The sequence below is a fragment of the Myotis yumanensis genome, unplaced genomic scaffold (genome assembly GCF_028538775.1).
Source record: "Myotis yumanensis isolate MYYU_CA2020_CCGP unplaced genomic scaffold, mMyoYum1.0.hap1 SCAF_9, whole genome shotgun sequence".
NCBI lineage: Eukaryota > Metazoa > Chordata > Mammalia > Chiroptera > Vespertilionidae > Myotis > Myotis yumanensis.
Window position 1 is genome coordinate 23,235,448 of NW_027223760.1, and position 24,431 is coordinate 23,259,878.

The 24,431-nt window shown below is 38.5% G+C and overlaps 1 protein-coding gene across 2 annotated transcripts in view; it reads right to left on the reverse strand.

Annotated features, from left to right (window-relative positions):
* UBE2H (ubiquitin conjugating enzyme E2 H) overlaps positions 1–24,431 on the reverse strand; it is a 106,876-nt gene that overhangs the window by 10,506 nt on the left and 71,939 nt on the right. For both annotated transcript variants that reach the window (XM_070423890.1, XM_070423889.1), the window contains 2 exons: positions 14,410–14,449; positions 12,908–12,960 (listed from right to left, as the gene is read on the reverse strand). In XM_070423890.1, coding sequence (XP_070279991.1) covers positions 12,908–12,960; positions 14,410–14,449 — 93 coding nt within the window. The remainder of the gene's footprint in view (positions 1–12,907; positions 12,961–14,409; positions 14,450–24,431) is intronic.

Consider the following 24,431-nt stretch of genomic DNA (forward strand, 5'->3'; position numbering starts at 1 on the left):
AAGTAACTTGCCCAAGGGACTGGTTTTCAAACCTGGGCCTATCTAAAATGCTGCCGCTGTTACCAGATAAAATGAATACTGACTGTCTTCACTTCATGATGGCATAAGCTCTCCATGTCTGCATCAAAATCATATACCCTCAGAGACGGCCACCCTCTCCTCAAAGCTTTTCTTTTTCACAAGTTCAAGACCAGCAAGATGGTCTCTAAGTGTTTAGGCGTTTCTGTGGCTGAGCTGCCTATATTTCACAGAGGCAGGTGCTTGTTTTCAAAGCGCAGCCACAGGAAGTAGCCCAGGCTGTTCACAGATACCCACACACAGTGCACTGGGGGCTTCTCATGTGCTTACTACACACCTGTGCAGAAAGATTAGCAGCTGAGTGTTCCTATCATACAACAAAATTAAAAAAAAAAAGTACAGGTTTTACTTGCTCTAAGTAATGTTCAGAAGTGCTTCAAGCCTCAAATATTGCAGACGTGTTTCATAACTAGATATTTCATGTGTTCCAGGAAGATTTTATACCCTTTCTCACTACTTTAAGTTCCTCAAGCTCCCAATAAGTGGCTCTGCCTAGGTATTTGTTCCAAACAAATAAAAGAACCCTCAATAATGGATTCTTCCTTCGTATGTCTACTTCCCGCATTAACATACTTTTCATCCATTTCACAGATGTGTTGTCACATCTGTAACACAGAAGAGCAGAAAAGGGAAGTATGGCACTCTCCCTCCATGGAGCATGCCTGTGCCGTTCCCTCCCCCTCTCCTTCCCCCAAAGGCACATACACCCTAAACTATAAAGGACCCAATGAGACTTGCAACCAGGGGAGCAATGGGCAGCAGCAGCTTATCCCAGGTAATCCCCTAAACCTGTCTCCAAGGCGCCCTATTCTCTGACTTCCCAGTGAGCCAGAGCAGCCCAGCCAGGCTCTCCTGTTGCTTCTTCTATGCCCTTCTGTGTTTCATACTCCTAAGAATATTTTTGCTGTGGTCAATACATTCTTGCTTGCTTCTCTACACTTTGTCTCTTGATTGAAATCTTCCCCTCAAGAGGACAGGAACCGAGGTCTTGTCATCTTCCTGGTAGCATCTTTTTGGCACAGATTGCACAAACACTTGCCTGCCCCTGGATTCCCAGGCAGGTCTGTGGAGATACTTAACACCCAGCATACTCCTTATATTAAAAAAAATAATAAAATTAAGTTTAAAAAAAAAGAAAAGGGAAGGTATGCAGCCCCGTTTTGGCTACAGGTGGCAGCCTTTGAAGGCCAGGATGTTAAAGCAATGAAGCATTCCTAAAAGGGGCTAACAGAGTGATTCCCACCAACAGCATCCTCCCCAAAGAAATCTCTCTCAAACATGCAGATGTGCACAAAATCTTTCAAATAAATATGTTGGCAGAAGAGACCTAAACTATAAAAAATGAAATAAAGATACTCATCTTTGGAAAAATGCATCATAACGAACATTTCCCCCTAGAATTGTTAATAAAAACATCTATCACTTCAAAAGTCTTTTTTAAAAAAAACACCACATTAACTTCCACTTTTTGAAAGGGAGAGAGAGGCAGACATGGGTCACCCAATCTACACACTACAATCAGCTGGCTCCACTACTGGCTGCCTTCATTGTTAAGGAAGTCCCAAGATTCCTGAGAAGTATGGTTCACGATGAACAAACAGCTTCGAGTTCGGCCTTGGATTAAATCAGTACTTACCAAAATGCAATCCATTAGGACGGACTCTTCAGCCTGACCTTATTAGTATTCATGTTAACAATATTACAACATTCATGCCTCCATTTAGACACATAAACTAATCATTTATATTTAATTTTTAGAAACACTCAAATCATATTGATCTCTCATCTAAAGCAGCATCATTTATCCCAGTCAAGAGCAATGGCTTATGGGTGAATCTAGGTCCTGGCTGTTTGTCCATCAGATTTACTCACAATACTGAGGTCTCATACCCACCCCAAGGACTCTTAGGATTGGGTGAAATGTGTGAGTGTGTGAGTGTGAGTGTGTGTGTGTGTGTGTGTGTGTGTGTAGAAATACACAGCCAGAAAACACTACCTACCTATGCAACCTCTATCCTCAGGGACTGAATGAGAAGACGGCTATTTGCTTGTGGCTTCTTTGGTTCAAGAAAATACTGTCTTGGCAGCAATGCTGAAGAGGCTCTAGCTGAGGATCCCTCCCTGACCCTTTCCTCTTTCCTTCCTGTCTACCCCTTAAGTAACTATCACTTCCTCCAAGTGGAGGTATTCCAAACCACGGGCAGGAAAAAGTGGATCCATTTTAGAGAGGCATTAAAGGGCTGCTTTAAAGTAGAATAGGTGGTGATGGGTATCACCTAACACACTGTGGACATCGAGTAGAGCAAAGCCCATTAAGTTGAACTGTTTCCAGCAAAAGGGGAGCTGGCTCCTTAGAGGTGAACAACAGATGAAAAACCTAGAGACCACAAGTCTAATTTCAGGCCTTCCACTGACTGGTTCTTAGGCCTTGGGCAGGTCTCCTCCTCTCTGCATCCCCAAAAGAAGTATAATCTGCAAAAAAGAAGTATAATACTGCAGTTCCTTACAAGGAAGAATTACATATTACTATAAATGACTACAAAATAGAGTTCAAACTGCATCAAAGAGGACTAGTCTAAAATAGTTATACAAATATGCCATTTTCTTAGGGTAGAAATTTCATCTACTTGTATCCTTTAAGGAATACATGTTAATTAAAATGAGTCACACTGAAAAAAGAAAAGAAAAGAAAAGCACCAATTCTTAAAGTAAAGCTACCCTACTCCAGGTAACTCACAAAAAGATGGTTCACTGCTTAAAGGAGAAAACACGGGAGGGGATGAATCACACATCTCATGTTTTATTCTTGGCTGTTTGTGAACCAGTGATCATAAGTTATTTCTTCTTTATTTCCTTTGAAAATTAAAATGAAAACTCTTGTAAAGCATGCTATATCTTCAGGTTAAAACCCTGTGACTCCCAAAGTTTCAGGTGGACTGCCCCTCCAGACACCACAATTACCACGCAGGCAGTAATCTCAGAGACTTCAACTTGCATAATCTTCATTTGTTTTTCAGATTTAACACCCAATATGGTGTAACTCAGAAAACACCACCATCATACAGTACAGTCATGGTCAGAAGCCTAGAACCATCAAATCCTTCTCAAATGCCACCTCTCACCCCTTTTCCAATTCTACTCCTTGTCTCCCAGATGCCCAATGACCTGGGTTCCTTCTTTTTAAAACCAAACAACACAGAAAAGCTTGTTTGGAAAGACATCAGTATTAAGAATTACCTTCATACTCTCTCACTCTGGGAAGCTCATTATCTTACAGTAAGCCTATACTGTTAACTACAAATTCTTTCTAATCAGTCTTTTGTATTTCGGTCTTATCCAACTCAACATGTCTAAAATTATTTCTCTGAACATCAATTCCTGCCTGGATGATGTGTCTCAGTGGTTGAGCATTGACCTATGAACTAGGAGGTCACAGCTGATTCCCCATCAGGGCACATGCCCAGGTGTGGCTCGATCTCCAGTACGGGGCGTGAAGAGGCAGCTGATCAATGATTCTCTCTCATCACTGATGTTTCTATCTCTCTCTCCCTTCTGCTCTGAAATCAATAAAGATATATTTTATTTTTTTATTTTTATTTTTATTTTTTAAATATTTTATTGATTTTTTACAGAGAGGAAGGGAGAGAGATAGAGAGTTAGAAACATCGATCAGCTGCCTCCTGCACATCTCCTACTGGGGATGTGCCCGCAACCCAGGTACATGCCCTTGACCGGAATCGAACCTGGGACCTTTCAGTCCACAAGCCGACGCTCTATCCACTGAGCCAAACCGGTTTCGGCAATAAAGATATATTTTAAAAAATTAATTCCTTTCTCCTAATAGCTAGGTTGACCCTATTCCTTGGCTCCAAATCTCTGGAAGGATCATGATTAGGCTTTTCTCCTTTCTCCCTGTATGTCCGTTTCCCAGACTTGCTATTTGTCCTAATAAAATGCTTCTAGTTCCTCTTCTGTTCCCCCTGCCATGTAACTACATTAAGCTCAATATAACATTCCAGCCATGAATCAAGGCAACCATCTGCTGGTTGGCCTTCCAGGCTGTTAACTCTTGCCTTTGTAATCAGCTTCCTTAAAACACTCATGTCAATTCTCATCAAGAGCAAGTTCTCCTTCACAACTCTTCATACTCCAGAAGCATGCTATGCAAGGGCCTAAGCCGCAGTCAGACATCCTTAGCACTGCCGTGAAGGTGGGCTGCTGCGCTTGCCAGCCATCAGCCCGGCTTGTGCCTGAGCTGCACTCCCCCTGTGGGAGTGCACTGACCACCAGGGGACAGCTCCTGCATTGAGCGTCTATCCCCTGGTGGTCAGTGCACGTCACAGTGACCAGTCATTCTGCCGTTTGGTTGATTAGCATATTACCCTTTTATTATATAGGATTATTATATAGGTTATCCTTGGTTTTCTACAGAAAATTAGCAACTGACCTTTCAAAATCCCACTGATTGACTTTTGCTCATCTTTGAAGGAACTTTAACTAATTCATTATGAACTGTTAAGCAAGTCATGAATTTATAATGTATCCAAAATAAAACCATAAAATTCCATTTCATTCATTCAACAAGTGTTTTTTTGTTTTTTTTTTTTTTTGGGGGGGGGACTATCTATTATATGTATAAAAAAATACATCCAAACATATATGCAGCCAGGTTCTTTGGTAAGATTGAAACAGGGCAAATAAATAAAATTTCCAGATTTTCTTCAGTTACTTAAGAATTTGGGATTAATGAATAGATCTTTACTTTTCTACTCTTATCAGCTCCTAAGAAGTTACAATTTAACAATGTATCTGAGTGTCCTTTATTTTAATGTTCTCCTGCTTACAGTCTGTGAACACTAAGAAACAGTGAAATTTTATCCCCCAAAAGAGTAGTAGTCAGGAACCTATACACTCAATTGGAGGGTTAGCATTGCATCTGATCAAGCAGGTGGTATGTATGTATGAAAAAGACAGAGTAAGCGTGGGCTAGAAGAAGACTGACATTCCCTCAAGAACTTCAATAAAGCCAATCAGAAGAGATGCCCTCAGACAGGAAGGGCATGAAAGAAGAAACGGCTTTGAGATTAAAAATTATTTTCTAAAATAAATAATTTGAACCCAACTTCAACGAGAAAAGCTTATTTCTATACAGCTATAGGCTATATCACCTAACACACTGTGGACATCGAGTAGAGTCCATTAAGTTGAACTGTGTTCCAGCAAAAGGGGAGCTGGCTCCTTAGAGGTGAACAACAGATGAAAAACCTAGAGACCACAAATCTAATTTCAGGCCTTTGGGTGTCCACCTGAGGCAAACATGTGGTGAGGTGAAGCAGACCACCATAAAGACTTTCTGTAGTACCAAGTCAGAACCAGCAGGCTATAAGGCTAGCCATGCTATATTTGGTTTACCAAGTGCTAATATGCTGCTAATGGAATATATCCAGCCACCAATTTACTAGATGATAAATTCGAGAATGTATCTGGTTACTTAACTGAGAGGGTCTTTTGTGTGGATAAAATATACAAAAAGTCTGAACTCATCAGATTTATGTATGTTCTCAGGTAGTCTATGGGGATTTTTATTTTTTAAATATATTTTTATTGATTTCAGAGAGGAAGGGAGAGGGATAGAGAGACAGTAACATCAAAGATGAGAGAGAATTATTGATTGGCTGCCTTCTGCATGCCCCCCACTGAGGATTGAACCCTCAACCCAGGGAATTGCCCTGACCAGAATGAAACCATGACATCCTGGTTCATAGGTCAATGCTCAAACCACTGAGCACACCAGCCTGGCATCCATGGGGATTTTAAAAAGACAGAATAAGGTCTCGTGAAGAGAGTCATGCAGGCACAAAACAAAGCACCTCCTTCCTCACCCCTCTCAAAAGGAAAAAAAGAACAATTAGTAGAAATTAATAAGAATTAGTAATTAGACAAAGAATTTTGCAATATACAATATACCTAATCTCACTAGTGGAAGCATTACTGTTTTTCAGTATTCCAAGCTGAAAATAGGTATTTCTGTTTTATGTGGGAAAGGACAATGTCAAAGATGTAGGGTACTAAACCCTGGAGGAATACCAGACACATTCGGCTAAGTGCCAGATTACCAATGAGAGGTACGTAGTTATGTAACACCAACAGTTTAAAGCATTCCACCAACTTAGAAAATCATCTTGCATCCATTACCTCAATGCGGCTCCCTCTCCACAATGTATTTTAACTACAGAGATCTACAGAATAAAATGAAGGCGAATACTTAGATCAGAACGATGAAAACAGGCTTTTGTTCATGAAAAACAATCCCTTTGTTGCCATATCAATCTCAAAACACTTTCCACTTTACTTAAGTGTTCTTTGGAGGTCATCCTAGTTCTCCCACTTACTATCCCTGCTTACCATAAACCATTGCAAGCTAAAACATGGTGATAGGATTTGTTATTAACCTTCCAGAAATGAGGGCAGTTAATGTTTAATTAACTACTTGAGTATTCTTACAGTCATACTAAAACTCATTATTCAAGTTTTTAATTACTAGACAATAACTTAATTTGTCCTTAACATCAAAAAAGAGCAAGATAATTTCATGCAATTACAAGATAACTGGCTATGCATGGAGACTTTACCTATACACAGTGATCACATGCAAATAAAAGAGAAAACAAATCCATATAATCACAACTGAACTCTGAAACTATAGCCCCAAAGAAAGTACAACAGCCCGGCTGGTGTGGCTCAGTGGTTGAGCATTGACCTATGAACCAAGAGGTCATGGTCTGATTCCAATTCAGGGCACATGCCCAGGTTGCCAGCTGGTCCCTAGTAGGGCACATACAGGAGGCAGCCGATCAACGATTCTCTCTCATCATTGATGTTTCTCTCTCTCCCTCTCCCTTTTGAAATCAATACAAATATATTTTTTAAAAAGAAAAGAAAGAACAAAGCTGTGGCTGTCTCTCATAGTCTGGCCCATATCCCATGATCTCACAGCCTGGATCACTCCATGGTTTTAATGTTGACCACCATTGAATGTGAATATGGTATTTTTAATGAATTTCTGCTAAGTTGTTCAAGAGACTCCATTTTCTTTTTCTTTTTTTAAATATATATTTTGTTGATTTTTTTACAGAGAGGAAGGAAGAGGAATAGAGAGTTAGAAACATCGATGAGAGAGAAACATCGATCAGCTGCCTCCTGCACACTCCCTACTGGGTATGTGCCCGCAACCAAGGTACATGCCCTTGACCGGAATCGAACCTGGGACCCTTGAGTCCGCAGGCCGAGGCTCTATCCACTGAGCCAAACCAGTTAGGGCCAAGAGACTCCATTTTCTATGTATAGCTAAATTCTTGGGCCTATCTGAATGTCTCCAAGCAGACAAAGGAAGTGGATGATGGAGCTAAGTACTGTTGAAGCCATCAAATCCAAAACTCAGCATATCTCTTCTTTATCTACGACAGCTGACATTTCTCCCACTGTACCTGGCCTGTCTCAGAGACGCATAATAACATCCAGCTGTTCAAAGGCAGGATCATGTTTGTGATTCCAACATGGATACATGAGTACTGTGTTTTCAAGCCTGTTCAAACAGTAGTTGTAGGCCAATCATCCATGCAGACAGGTACATATATCTTTTGTCTATTTAACTACACTAAAAAGTCTAGAAATATAGTTAGAAAATACTAATTCAACATAAAGCATTATTTTAAGACTAGAGGCCCGGTGCACGAATTCATGCACAAGTGGGATTGGGGGTGGGGCTGGCTTGGGGGAGGGGCCACGGGTGGTTGGCTGGCCAGCCCTGCCCCCTGGTCAAACTCCTGGTCAAGGGGACAATTTGCATATTAGCTCTTTATTATATAGGATATTTACCTTCAGCCAAAATTTGCATTGTTGTGAAAGATTCACAGGCTAACTGAAAAGAGGGATGGAATAAATATTTCCAACGTGGGAACTTAGTCATTTAGCAGCTTAAATTCATTAGGCCACAGTTTACTAGTAGTACAAGTAAATTAATTGTTTAAAATTTTTCTAAATGTCTAGTAAAAGAAACTTTGTTTCTTTTGTCTAATTCTAATCTCAAAATCCCTGAAGCATTCCTTTTGTTGTAGTCACTTTGTTATTGACTCTCCAGATGACCTAGGGAAAGTAATTTCCCCAGCTGATTTTTCTCACCAGGAAAATAAGAAGAGTATCCAGTCCACTGGCTAGTAACCTAACGGTGAGAATAAAATTATAAACTGCCTGATTTTAAAAGAAAATTGCCTTCCACCTTCCATGTTCACAATTTAATCTACAAAATAAATAATTTACCAAGTCAGTTGAGAAATTAGTAAAATGAAAGCTGGAAAGATAAACACAATCTGCAGGGGTCAAGTATGCATGGCCCAGATGGGTGGGAGGGAAATTAAAGCGAAGGTACTTGAGCTTCCAAGAATTTGGGTTGAAAAGACAACTATAGATAAAACAGATCTTGGAGTAAAAAGGAAAACAAAAATAGAAAGGGGAACTTACAAAGCTACCTATGGCTTAATGAACTTGGCTTCCATCAATCTTTAAAATTACAGTTGTTTTTGAAACTGAAATCCAGATGCCCTTGGCTACATTTTAAGTTTTCCAGAGCTTTTATCACTGCTGTCTGGAAAAGCAAGCAGGAAGGGATGTAAAAAAAAAGATACTATCATACAGGAAGCCAAAATAAATCTATTTTGTGATGGCATCTGCTACTTTCCTTTTAATGTCACAAGTATAACAATAGAAACTTCATACTCAATAGGTAACTTCATACTGATGACAAATATTTTTAGAAAATTAGCCAAATTACCCACTGTAATTAGTTTTCTTGCAAGGTTAAATAATATAAAATTAAAAATTGCTGAGTGATTAAACTACAATTATACCAATTCCAAGCTTCTGAATTAACAAACTGCATGTATACTTGGCTAGGAAAACCAGGATGAGAACAGGAGCAATGAATAAAATGGAATACCAGAAATCAAATTTCTTTTTGAGGGGTGGGGAGAATAGAGGACTAGACTTGCTACGAACATGAACGCTGTTTATTTCCAAGCTATGATGAGTATAAATCTGAAATTTCTACTGGGAATTGCTATTACACTAAACAAATGTATATCCTTTGCACAGTACATGCCCTGGGGCAAAGTTAATTGCAGGAAATTCCCAAGTAACTCCTTGCTCCCCACCAGACTGTATAGTAGAGGTGCTGGGTGGCCAGGCTAAGCCTTTCGCTTTCAGTTGAGTATTTGTGCTAATATGACAAAACTTTCTCATATTAGTTGTTTTGTATTAAATTAGACTTTTTTTTGTCTTTTGAATAAAGATTCTCTCAAGAACTTATAGCACAAATTAGAGTAATTCAGAATTCACAATTCTGAATTAACCTTCCATGCCAGAGGCTTTAGCAACTTATAATAAAAATTCAGTTTAGATCTCAAGATCAGGTAAGTCTAAAAGAAACAAGGTAGCCCTGATTAGGTAGCTCAGTTAGTTAGACTGTCATCCAATGTCTGTCTGTCTCTCTCTTCTTCCTTTCTAAAATTGATAAAAGTAAAGGAAAAGAAACAAGGTAAATTGAACCAGCCCTTTCTACCAGGACTTTGATATAAATTGTATTTATCTGCTCCTAAAACTTTTTATGAAAAAAAACTTAAGTTTAAATAAAATTCTAAAATCTTCTTGAGGAATAGTTTGGGTTCGAGCAAAATATCAAAACAATTCTCCCATGCACAATATACTTCCGACTATATTCTAAATATATTTCTTCTGGTTTCCTACACTTACCTGTAATGTTAGTATGTCCATGCTCTTGTATCATGGAACATAATTCATACTCATGTAATACAAAAATAAAAGTTCACTTTGACCAACAGGTTTAATATATGTTACTTATTAAATGCTTTGCAAGGTAATACAAGAACATGTTCTAACATTTTATATATGTGATGAAAATTTAGTCATGTTGGCCTTCTGCTCTTTTTCTTTTTTTAATATATTTTTATTGATTTTAGAGAGGAAGGGAGAAGAAGAGATAGCTGCCTCCTGCACAACCCCCCACTGGGATCAAGCCCACAACCCGGGCATGTGTCCTGACTAGGAATCAAACCCAGGATCTCTTGTTCCGTGGGATGACGCTCAATCGACTGAGCTACACCAGCCGGACTGGCCTTCTGCTTTAAAGTGTGTTCTGAACCTCTTACACTTGACACCTGCTGGTGGGAATGTAAAATGGTAAAACCACTTTGGAAAACAGTATGTCAGTACCTCAAATGGTTTAATAGTTACAGAGATTCCACCCAGTAATTTTGCCCGTAGGTAAAACACCCAAGAGAAATGAAAACATATGTCCACATTGAAATTTGTGCACAAATATTCATAACAGCCAAAAAGTAAGAACAACCCAAATATCCATCATCTGACAAATGGATAAAAATGTGATATTCCATTAAGGAATGAAGTGCTAATACATGTTACAACATAGATGAATCATGAAGAGATCATATGCAATGGGGAGGGGGGGAGCCAGTCACAAAAGACCACATATTGTATAATTCTATTTATAAGGAATGCTCAGGATAGGCAAATCTAGAGAGACAATAAGTAGATCAGTTGTTGCTAGACCTAGGAGGATAAAGGGGTAATAGCTAAAGGGTAATGGGTTTCTTTTTGAGGTGATAAAAATGTTTTATAATGAGAATGTAGTAATAACTGCAAATATACTAAAACCTATCAAATCACACACTTTAAATGGGTGAATTTAATGTATGTAAATTATAATTCAATAAAGCTGTTATTATAAAAATAATCTGTTCTGAGATGTGAGGTGCTTGAGAATTAGCAAACCTCTCCCACAAAGGTTATCTGGTCAATAGTAAAAGAATTAGTTAAACTAACGTCCAGTTTACTTTATTGTAATTGGAACCAGCTTGTAGTATTTTGTTATGTACATTTCTAAAATGTGAATGCAGTTTAAGAAAAGACATCATTACATCAGATATTCCAGGCAGCCTGCCATGAGACACTTTTAACAAAAAAAAAAAATCTTAAAAGGAATCCATTTAATCAACCTCAGAGTATATGTTCTTTCTTGTCACTTCTTTCCCGTAAAGCTGTAATTTCCCCAAAACTCTCGTTAAACAGTACTGGGCACTGTTTTAGACATGTGTGTGTACATGTGTGCACACATGTGCACAGAAAATCCCTGCTCCCGTGGAGCTTACAATCTAATAGAACAAGATAGCCAATAAAAAAATACTGGTTTGAAAGACAGGTTTTTAAAACAGAGTGCTGTGCTATGCCTGGCTATTATTTTAGATGGAGTGGCTAGGGAAAAAGGCTTCTCTAGGTAGGAATGTTTGAGGTGAGAAAAGTACAGTCACACAAAGATTAGAGAAGAACTCTAGGCAGAACACATAATTCTTTTTTTAAAAATATTTTTATTGATTTCAGAGAGGAAGAGAGAGAGAGAATCAATGTTCGTCTGCTTCCTGCATGCCCCATACTGGGGATTGAGCCCGCAACCCAGGCATGTGCCTTGGACCGGAATCAAACCCAGGACCCCTTCAGTCCACAGGCTGACGCTAGCCACAGAGCCAAACTGGCTAGGGCCAGATCATTCTTAAACGGCACAATTAGGAGGAGAAAAAAGGACTAACTGTGCGCTGCTGGTAAGCAACTTTCCTCTGTGATTCTCATGTACTATCCTTGCATAAGGGTGTCTGGTAAGGTTCTCACAGATTGTGGCTGGAAAAAGATGTCTTAGATACCTTAAACCTTTAAAAGGTCTCACAACTCTTCAACAAGAGGAGGCCCTCCCTGGTTAACCCCAACCTAAAGTGATCTTTCCTTCCTCTTCTTGTATCTCTCAGCAATTGCTTGTTTGTATCACTCGTTCTTTCAAATGCATTGGCGCAAGGCACGGTGTTAGGAGTGCCAGGACTTAGACAAATCAGACATGCACACCTTAAACAAAAATTAAGGCAGGAAATAATCTAGTAGCTCAAAAAACATAGGCAAAACAACAAACACAAAGTAAATGCAGGCCACAAAAAAAGAGCTATAGCACATGTAAGAGCGGCCAGAGGTTACTGCCAGCTTGAGCATCAGGGGAAGCTTTATGGGGTTAGGGCATGAGAGCAGGGAGAGTCTGTGATGTCTGAGGACTCAGATATGTGGGGGAAAAGACATACTAATTTGTTGTATTCCTAATTAACTTTAAATATATTTTAAAATATTTTTAGCTCCCCAATCAAGTTACAAGCTAAGGGAGAAAAGGCCTGATACTCCTTATATTTCTCTGTGATATTTAGCATAGTATTTTGCAATGCTAAATTAGGGAATTCATTGTTGATTCACAGTACATAGATGTCAACTTCAGCACTAAAGGTAAAGCTAAATTATTTGCTTCATAGCAAGGTTTAGGCCTTTGAAACTGATGATACCCCAAAACTCTTAATATATCATTTAATGTTTTTCCAAAAAAAAAAAAAATTACAGATAAACATGTATACAATGTGCTTCTGAATACACACAGATATGCAAACATTTTAATATGTATCTCTTTGTCTGCATATGTATATCACTATACCTTAATTTCAGAATCACACAGATTATTTTAAACTTCTGCTAAACCAAAGTTTGAACTTGAGAAAAAAATTTTCTCACTGATCAAAACTTTCCCATCCAGGCCTTCAAAATCCCTTCCCATTCCCAACAAAACATCTTAAATCAGAGAAGAAAAGCCAAACAACATTTTTTTAAGGCAGTGTCTCAACATCTCTAAAAAATATTCCATGGCCAAACTCACCATAGAGAGCTGTCCAAGTTTGATTAATTACATCTAGACACACAGTTCCTGACCTGAAACAGATGGAAAGAATGGCAGTTTTTTAAAAATTAGAAAGTTAGTTGCATGTATCTGGCAACTAATTTTATTTATCAAGAAAAATACTTTTAATAGATCATTAAAAAAAATCCCAATTGGGGAAAGTATGAAGAAAAGCAGAATACAATACAGGGTGGGGCAAAAGTAGGTTTACAGTTGTGAGTATGCAAAACAGAGTTTATTCTTGTATTATTTATTATTTATTATTTTCCATACAAACAACTATAAACCTACTTCTGCCCCATCCTGTATGCAAAGTCTTAAGTGTCTCCATACAGACTGAAAGGGAAAAACAATAGCTATACAATGAAGAAACCAACACCTGAGCCAGGTGATGAGAATTAACACTGGTAACCAGGGGCAGACAAACCTAAATGCTTCTGATTAGGATACTCTGAGGAGGACATAATCTCACTTTGTGGTTTTCTAGACTTAAGTGCATACTCTGAATGTAATAGTAAGAAAATGTCAAACAAACCCAAATTGAGGTATAGTTGTCTTATAAAATAACTGGTCTATATTCTTTAATAATGTCAATTTTATAAAAAGCTGAGGAACTGTTCCAGATTAAAGAAACATGACAACTAAATGCAATACATGACTGGATCCTTTATTAACTGAAAAAAAAAAAAGAAAAGAAACGGAAGTGCTAAAAAGTACATTGCGAGAATATGGCAGTAGGTTCAAAGTACTACTACATTAATATTCAATTCCTGAGTCAGATGAGTATATTGCACTTACATAAGAGACTATCCTTGTTGTTAGGATGACTGATACATAGAAGTATTAAAGGACAATGGGGCATGATGCATGTATACAACCTACTCACAGTGTTCAGAATACCCCACATGTATGTGTATGTGTGTATGTGCATGAAATACCAAAACTAAGAGCCAAGACAAGAAAAAAAATGCAGAATAAATAATCATGTATTCTAAACATCACCGAAGTAACAAAATAGGAGGCACTGGCATCACATTTAAAATATCACTCATATTAGAAGAAAATAAAGGGGTAATTAAGATTCAATCACTGAAATGAAACTAATCATGTTTGCTTTACTCTCATGAACTGAGAAGTACCTGAAAGGGCTGAAAATAATAAATCTGTATATTAAAAACAGATCTCTGAATTGTGTCTAACAGAGAATGGAGATGTGGAATATTACAAATGCTAGTTGGCTCTCAGGGAAAACGAAGGACCCATTCATGACAATGGAAAAACTAAGCAGTCCAATAGAATTTGAACTAAGTGGTTTAGAATATCATATTCCTGGGACTTTATAGTCTAAGTGACCATTCAGATAGTCCTATCTGCTGATAAAATCCAAAAAGATAACTGAAGCTTCTATATAATGAAGAGAGAGATGAACTCTAATCAAGAGCAGTTGCTGCTAAGATTTAAACATTTTTAAAGTTACTTACGCTTCATCAATGTTGGGATGGAAAATTTTATTCATGAATCCTGTAAAAAGAGATGTTAATTAGCAGCAAAAAGTACCCAGAGAACAATTAAAGTATTTCTGTATCGGAAACATTTTCAGATTGGGAAAAGGTGATGATACTCATAACTCATTACCTTTCAATCTTAGATCTTTTTTATACTGATAAGACTATATATTCTCCTTACAATGGCATTTACTTAAAATACATTAGAGTTCTATTTTAAAAATGCGCAAACTCTGAGAGCAATGCAGCCTCTTATACAAAATGATCATTAAAAGAAATGGTTTTCAGAGTTATGAAGGTACTCGCCAAGAAAACTGACAGTCTAAATGGTTTATAACTAGTGTCCTGATAAAAGTTAAGAAAGCTACTGTCTGACTCCCCTCCCCCAAGTTTTATTGTTCAATCTCTAAATTAGGAGGTTCTGCATTTGAACTTCTCTTTCAGAAGCTCAGTTACTGGTATCGTTCTGCTACACTGTGTGCGGAACATGAATGAAACTGTTGAAATGCTTAAGGAGTACTGCTTCCAAACCACAGGATTTCATAAGAGCGGTGACCAAAATGTTTCCTTTAACTTTAGTCTACTCATTCCAGGAAACCCAATTTTCATTAAAATTGGGGCAACCGAGGAATGAGGCAAGGTGTTGAAGAAAAAAAATTCTGTAAGATGGCTAGGTCTGTCAGGGATCCAAGTTTTTTTTTTCAATTTATTCCTAGAAAAAGAAGTATAAACTTTAACAAATATATCGATATTTCAATTCCAAGAAGAAATGAATTTTTGTAATGTAAAACTGGTAATTTAATCAGCCTGTATGTATGCAAATGGCAATATTGTAAAACAGAGATCCACTGTCAAAGCTGTCATTTTACCACCCTTATCACCTCACTTCCTTTCAAAACTTCCTATTCCATTTCACTTTCAATAAACTGAAATTCCTTACTAAAGTGACCATCCTTATTTCCCACTCCCACTCTCTCACCCCCCCCCTCACATGGTCTCACTTTCCTTTATTCAAAATATATTTGGTCAACACCTATGTTTCAGGCACTGTGGTTGTTTAGGGTACAAAATAAGTAAGACTACACTAGTCTCGAGGAGGTTGCTGTAGAAGTGGGATAAGAGACATGAAGAAGTAGCTGTAATGTGTGCACAGAGCTGATACAGTCAGGAAAGAGGAAGCTGTCAGGAAAGATGCAGAGAAGTGGCGTCAGAGGAAGACCCTCAAGGATGAGTCATGACAGAGGACATCTCAGAAAAACCTAAGAAACTTCTTTAGAATTAGAAAGGGGGGATAATACACGAAATCCCAGGTATGCCAGTCTCTGCTTGCTCTAGCCACTCCAAGTATTAACTATGCTTCTAATTTTTACTTTTTAATCCTTTGTGTTGAAATAGCTTAATGTTTTATCTACTACTATTAAGAGAACCCATGCAATGTTTAAATTACTCTGATGTAGAAAGAAAAGCCTTATGTCCAATTACAATTTCATATTAATTTTTCATTATGGAAATGAAAGAGGTTTCAAAGTCTAGATTTAAGAGTTATGTGTTCATGAAGAGATTATACTAAAGCCAATGGAAATGCTCATGTTTTAAGGTTAAGAGGAGAAAAAGCAGGATACAAATCTACATGATCCTAGAAAAACACTAATACATGTGTTCTAGAAGACCTATGAGGATTACTCGTTGCAGCATTATTTATAAAAGCTAAGAAACAAATTTAACCCCATCAAAAGGGACTGGAGAAACTGTAGTATATCCATATACTGGGAGTCCTATACAGCCAAAGAAATGAACTAGATCAGTAAGTACCAACTTGGATAGATCCAAACCTGAGAGGAAAAATAGTTGCAGAATGATATATTACAGCATGACACCGTTTAAAGCAGGGGTCCTCAAACTTTTTAAACAGGGGGCCAGTTTACTGTCCCTCAGACCGTTGAAGGGCCGGACTATAGTTTAAAAAAAAACTATGAACAAATTCCTATGCACACTGCACATATCTTATTTTGAAGTAAAAAAACAAATGTTTTCGGTGGGCCGCATGTGGCCCGCGGGCCGCAGTTTGAGGACCCCTGGTAAAGAAACTAAAACAAAGCAACGCTACATATTCTCTACGGTAGCAACTGTACTGGACCTATATATCAAACTTACAAAAGCAATTATTTCAGTGAGAGTGCAGGGCCAATGGTGGAATTAGGAAACAGAATGGGGAATGGTAATTAAAGATGAATTTATCTATAACACTTATATGCCTTTTAAAAAGACAGAAAGTGCTTGTGTATTATTTGCTCCATTTTTTTAAAAGTGTGCACATAAAAGGAAACTGCAAGCAAATATGTACAACTGCTAACAGTGCTTAATTCTTCGTGGTGGAAATATTTTCTCCCATTTTCAAATCACACTCCCATTTTTAAATCACACTCCCATTCCAGACATAGGATCACAAGCAATGTAAAAAGGTCAGAGGGAAACAAACAGGTGTCCATGGCAGTCAACTTTAGAGACCCCCATTATTTCTACTACTACTTTTCTGACTTGCCAAATGTCTACAATGTGAAGCTGAAAAAAACTTTGACAAATTTTGTTGTTGTTGTTAATCCTCACCTGAAGATATTTTCCCATTGATTTTTAAATGTAAATATATATATAATTTTATTGATTTCAGAGAAGAAGAAGGGAGAGATAGAAACATCAATGATAAGAGAGAATCACTGATCGGCTGCCTCCTGCACTCCCCCCACTGGGGATCGAGCCTGCAACCCTGACAGGAAATTGAACAGTGACCTCCTGGTTCACAGGCTGATGCTCAACCACTGAGCCACACCAGTCAGGCTCCATTGATTTTCAGAGAGTGGAAGGGAGGGAAAGAGACACAGAGAGAGAAACATCGAGTGACGGCCTCCCACGTGAGCCCTGACCAGGGCTGGGATCTGAGGTCTGTGCCCTTGACCAGAATTGAACCCGGGACCCTTCAGTCTGTGGACCAATGCTTTATACACTGAGCCAAACCAGCTAGGGCAAAAAAAGCTTTCAAATAAAAGTTATAAACAGTATAGCAAACATTCTAAAATAAATCTAATTAGCCTAGCTGGTGTGTCTCAGTGGTTGAGTGTCAACCCATGTACCAGGAGGTCATGGTTCGACTCCCGGTCGGGGCGTGCAGGAGGCAGCCGATCAATGATTCTCATTATTGATGTTTCTATCTCTGAAATCAATTTAAAAAAAAGTTACGGTTATTAAAAAAATATTGAAGTAAACCTAATTATACATAGGTTATCTAGTGCTGCAATCTTTTAAGGAAAAGCATCACTGAAATCAACTATTTCATTTGAGGTCTCATATTTTAAACACTTTGTTTAAATAATACAAATTCATTACAAAAAACCAGAAGATCCTCAGGTTGTTAGGCACCTGGTCCTCAAGATTAGTTACATATATTAGGAACATACTACTATCACAACTGCCAAGAAACATTCTGGTGCATGGAAAACACTAATGTTTAAGGCACTATAAGGTTTAATTCAAGACACTTGTTCTATTATGTGAAAAATATTTTGCTTGAAGCTACAATTAAGAACTTAAAAATTCATCTTGATACTTAAAATCCTGCTTCTGCTAGAATTCTCCTTAATAAAACCTAGTGAAGCAACACCTATGGCAGAAGTTTCCTGTGCTGTAAGGAAAGTGCTGCCCGTGCGGGTCTTGTTCAGTGGTTAAAGCATTGGCCTGCAGACTGAAGGGTTATGCATTCATTTCCGGTCAAGGGCACTTACCGTGGTTGTAGGCTCAATCCTGCATTCGGGAGGCAACCAATTAATGTGTCTCTTTCACATCGATGTTTCTCTCTCTGTGTCTCCCCCGTCCCTTCCACTCTCTCTAAAAATCAATGGAAAAAATTATACTCGGGTAAGGATTAAAAAACAAAAACAAACAAATGCTTTGCAGCGGTTCTCAACCTGTGGGTCGCAACCCCTTTGGATGTTGGACGACCCTTTCAGAGGGGTCGCCTAAGACCATCCTGCATATCAGATATTTACATTACGATTCATAACAGTAGCAAAATTACAGTTATGAAGTAGCAACGAAAATAGTTTTATGGTTGGGGGTCACAACATGAGGAACTGTTTTAAAGGGCCAGAAGGTTGAGAACCACTGCTTTAGAGGGTGGCAAGGGTTATGGAGAAAACACAGCAAAGCAATGGACCCAGTGGGGGTCCTAATATATGGTGACGGGAGAAGATTTGACTTTGGGCGGTGGGCACATGGTGCAATATACAGATCTTGTAACATAGAAACCCACACCTGAAACCTATATGTTCATGTTGACCAATGTCCCCCAATAAATATATTTTAAAAAATTATACTAAATAAAAAAAGAAGGGGACTCAGAATAGGAATGCTGGGGTGGGGGCTGCAATTTTAAATAGGATAGTCAGGGAGGGCCTTACGGAGAAGCTGACTTAATTTGACAGAGATGAGGGAGGATTATTCATTATCTAGGAGGAAGAGTGTTCACATAGCACAAATAGCCAAGTGCAAAGTGCACCAGGAGTTTGCCTGATGTGTTAGAAGACCAGCAAAGTCAGTAAGTAGTAAAACTAAAGTGGAGTGAATAAAGGACAGAAGACTAGTCGTGAGAACAGAGAGGTGATGAGTATTTGTGGGCCCTTTTAAGGATGCTGGCTTTCATTGAGTAAGGTGGGAAGCCCGCTGGGTAAAGAATGATGGGGAATGGCAGATCCCAAGACTGAATGAAGCTTCAGCAACTTATGTCACAGGGAACTTCAAAAGTATACGTCAAGAAAACAGCTATGATGAAAGACTTCTATATGTTTATGGAAACTGTCTCTGAAAGGTTAAGGTGCCTCCCTCCTTGTACAAGGCCTGGAAATTACATTTGTAATCAATACAGTTTCCACACTATTTTCAATTAAATCTAGATTTTTGACTTGGTTGAGTCTACGAGTACATAATAGAGAGGGGCAAAAAGGACTTAGTAAACACATTCTTAAGTAATAAATGGTCGTTGGAACCCAGTCCCCAGTGCCCTTACTAAGTATAAAACACTATCTGAGACAGGGATAGAATCAGACTAAAAAGAGAAAAGTACTAACAGAGACTTGGGGCTAGTCTCAACTCTGCTATTAACTGCAGCAGACCCAGTGGGGGTCCTAATATATGATGACATCACTTCTGTGGGCCTGTTTCTCTACCTGCAAAGAGAAGTAGCTAGACTATATAATCTCTACAATATCCAATATTATTCTGTTTGTAAAGGGATTATCAGCTCTAAAAATGTAGGATTTAATAACAATGGCAGTTCTGAATACAGAAGACTTAAGGGGAAATGTCCAGAGATTAAGTCCTTAAAGAAAATTTATTCTATAAGACACATTTTTAGGAAAAGAAGTATTCTGGAGAATACAAAGCTACCAACATGCTAAAATACCACCAAGAGACACAAAATCTGCTGACTCTTCCAAAGTAGGCAGAAAACAGGGTTTATAACCTGGCCTCTGAGGAGCAAGCACAGCCAGACCAACCGACTCTAATAATTTCCAGGCTACAGTGCTCGCTTCCTATACAGGGCTTCTCAATTGTTAGAAAAATACCCAAAGCAAATAACTGGAAGTGAGCATATATATCTCTTGCACATCTGTTCTCAAAAAAAGCCATTTACATTCTGGATAATGAGGGCAACAATGGAACTTTTGGACAAGGAGGGGAGCCGATGAGAAAGAGCAGGCTAGGAATTCAGAGAAGGAACGTTCTCAGGGCTGAGCATATTTGCCCTGGCATGTTCTCCTTCCTTTTGGCAATGCTCACACCACACTAACGAATACATCTGCAACAAGAGAATTTTCCCAACACTTGTTTCCATTCAACCAGGAACTATTTTGAAGATATTTTAAGAGAATATATTTTGAAAACTGCTTTTATGGAAACATGATAAGTGGACTCAACAAGTCATTTTTAATCTACATGACTTAAGATTTTAGTCATTACTAGATATTTTCTAGTTATGTATTTCAATGATTTGACCACATAAAATTCAGAACTCCTTTGTTTTAAATCTTTTGGACAAGTATTCTCTGGCATGGCTCAAGCACTTGTGAAAAAGGGTAGATAATAAACAAATGTTTAACTACAAAGCTCACCACCTCTTTTTTTCTTTTAGCAAAAGAGAATCGGATGATTTATAATTCTGGAGGAGAAATGCAAATCATACTTAGCTGATGCAAAACTACATATTTAAAACAATAATTGCATAGAATATTAAAATAGAAAATGCCATGCTTTTGGTTTGTTTCACTCTAACACTCAGCTGCTCTAGAATAACAACTCTCTTGACCCATAGGCTAACAGGCAGAGAAAGTAAACAACATTGTGCCCAGTCATGCTGAAGAACTGTTTTTCATTTCAGCCTGTTTCTGTGTCAATCTCAAGAGGGGATCTCTACAAAGTTGCACACACTTTTAAGTAACTTCTGATATTGGGGTCAATATGTAAATAAAAGAGGCAAAGACTCCTTGTATTTTTCACCTTTGCTTCCTTTACTTGTGAGGATATTTTTAATGATTAAATTTGTGGATAGAATGAAATACTACCTAGGGCCAGTCATCTATCCAGAAATTTCATTTAGAATAATCTTCAAAATATGAGAGATCAAACGAGTGACTCATGAAACAAAGTAAGCCAACTCTAAGGTAAATAGGTGAAAAAGTGCCAAAGGCAAAAAAATAGCTCTCTTCCAGGGATAAAATGATCCTGGACTGCTGATGGTTGAGGCAGCTGTGGCTGATGCAATTTAATTATAAGCTTATAAAGTCCTGTGAGAAACAAGAGAATACATTGAATTATTCTAATATTCCATCATCAGGACAAATGCTCACATAAAGGAGATCATTCAGAATCAAACTGATTAATTCTATTTTTTAAAGTAGGTATAATTATTTAAAATATACTTAAAGATTGAATCTTATCTTGCCTATCAGTATATCAGACTATATACTCTTTAAGGGCAACAACCTGGATCTCCATTCCTAGCATGCAGGAGGAGGTGATTAGAGTTGGGGACACTGCTAGCTGCACTAGCGACACTGCCAGCTCTGTGCATTAATGCACATTTGATAGATTATCATCTTACCTCAGACAGCCAGGCTCAGCCCATGGCAGCCTGCACCCGAGTAGAAGTCTCTTCAGAGAGCTGAGCCTTCCCTACTCGGGAGAGATGGACCTGGGCCGGTCTCTTCTTGGGTGAGGAGCCAAGCAAGGAGCTCACTCTCACTGCCCTGTGTCATGGGAACTTCTCAACTGATCCTGTGTGTGCTCAGATCTAAACTCAACAAGGGTCCTCTTTTCTGTTTCTTCCTTTCTCTCTGATAATATGGAGTCTGAGGAGGACTGGGCTGGGTGGATAAGAAAAGGTCATTTATAACTAAGAAAGGTGAAGTGTTATCCTTCAACAGCATAACCTTCTCCCAACCTAGCAGATTACCAAAACCTACACCCTTAAACCTACTCTTCTGTAGTTTCATTTTAGAAGATTGTAATCACTTTCCTGTTTCCACAGTTTATCTTTCACTTTCCTAGTCATTCATATAACCATACTGAGTCAGGCGGTATTTATTTTCATGGTCAGAGGCAGTAAAATATAGAAGACACTGGACTTCAAATTTCGAGACCCAATTCTAAGTCTCTGCCACTTATATTAAACAAAGTCATGGTGGGGGAAAAAAAAACACACAGTCATGGTGGTTAAAAAATCAGACTCCAGTCAGACTGCCTAAGTTCCCCTCTATGAACTTTGGGCAAGTTAGAGTTACTCAACCTCCACCTTTCTATTTCCTTAATCATAAAGCTAGGTAAAATAATGGTATCTACACAGAATAGGACTGTCATGAAGGTTAAATGAATTAATATATATATAGCATTTGACCAATAAATGGTACACAGTAAGCACTCAATAATATTACAATTAGTTTAATGAGCTCAATCAAGTAATTTCATCTCATTTTCCTCATGGTAAAAATAAAAATACTACTTCTACATACCCATCCATATCTTATTCCTGTAGGAATTGTAAAGAGTAGAGTAGTAAAGGATATTTTGATTATGGGACACTGGGTTTCCTATAACCCCATCACACTGAAAATGGAAAAGTACAGTTGTTCTACTATTTATTATTAAAAAGAATATTCTGATTGCATTTTGTTTTTTTTTTTGGGAAAAACACTAGCCTGGAGGCCAGAAGGCAGGCTCTGCAACTAGTTAGTTTATATATCTTTCACCTTCCTGAGTCTCATTTTTACCATCCTTAAGATGAAGCACCTGGATGGTATGATCTCTGAAATTCCTTCAAGTAATATGGTTTTCACCAGCAACAGGAATATAAACAAATCTTAAATTGTGTGAACAAGCTTTTCAAAGGGAACTAGAACAATATTCTGACTTGTTTTTATTTTTTTTCTGACTTGTTTTTAAAAGAATTTCACTTTAACTAAAGAAAAAGGAAGCCAAGAATACATGTTTTCATTGTGCCAATCCTCAAGTGGAAGGAATGGATTTAATGCCAAAAAGATGACAGAATAACCAGGTCAAAAGCTAGAGGTCTCCTGCTCTAGTTAAAGCAGGGGCTAACCTAAACAGCAAGTTAGACAGGATTTTTATATAACAAATGGACAGTTTTGAATAAAGAATTGCAAAATTAAAACGGACATAAGCCAGATTCAAGAAGGAAGTGGACACATCTAACAGAAGCAAGCATGTGCAAAGGCAAGGCTGCCCTTAGAGGTGGACTGGAGGAGGGGGAGGGAAAGCTAACTACTATTTTTACTCTGGCTAATAATAAGAAGCTGAATGAATTGAGATATTATAGACCGCTAACAGCAGGTTTTCATTAATAGGGCCAATCTGACCACTGGTTTCTTCTGTCCCTGAACACCCGGCACCCAAGTCTCCCTTTCCCCCCAACTCCTGTCATTTTAAGTGACATTATCACCTTTACAGACCACACTCCAGACACCCTGGCTTCTCAGTCAGTTCCTTAAGTTTCTCCTCAGTGATCTTTCCTCTATTCTCTTTCATACTCCCAGGACACATCTTGAATGTTTTCATCTTCACAAACAGCCTCACCTCCCAACTCACAAATTCAGACACCCTCTTCCCCACCACAGTCTCCAATCCCTGTCAAAGAGCTTCCTACCCCATCAACAATTCTTTCATCTGTGAACTCTAATCCACTGATCCTCCCTTTTCTTCCTACCTATCAGCCCTATCTTTCTCCTTTGCTCAACTTAAGATTTAAGAGCCATTACCATCACCATTCTCTAACAATCCTTTGCAAATCCCTGACCTTCTCCCCAAATGCCCATCTACAACTGGAGGAAACCAAACATTCACACCCTCTAAACTTAGACTTGAGGATGCCACTAAGTAAGCATTCATTTATTTACTCCACAAACACAGCTGACCCTTGAACAATGTGGGTTTGAACTGTGCAGGTCCACTTATATGAGGAGTTTTTCAATTGACCCATGCAGTTCAAACCTGCATTGTTCAAGGGGCAACTCCTTGGTTGGGAACCCGCAGATTCAAAGGGCCAACTTTATATGTGATTTTCAACTGTATAGGAGGTCAGCACTCCTAACTCTGCGCTGTTCAAGGGTCAACTGTATTCTTCTACAGAACAGGCACTGTATCAGATTCTGAGACAGAGAGAAGGGCTTGTTAGTAAAACAGACCCAGAGACAGCCTTCATGGAGTTTCTATGGGTTGGCAAGGAAGAGAGATATAAGTAAACAAATGTACCAACTTTGGCCAGGCTGGCGTGGCTCAGTGGGTAAGCATCAACCTATGAACCAGGAGGTCACAGGTTCGATTCCCAGTCAGGGCACATGCCCAGGTTGCGAACTAGATCCCGAGTAGGGTGCGTGCAGGAGGCAGCCAATCAATGATTCTCTCTCATCATTGATGTTTCTATCTCTCACTCCCTC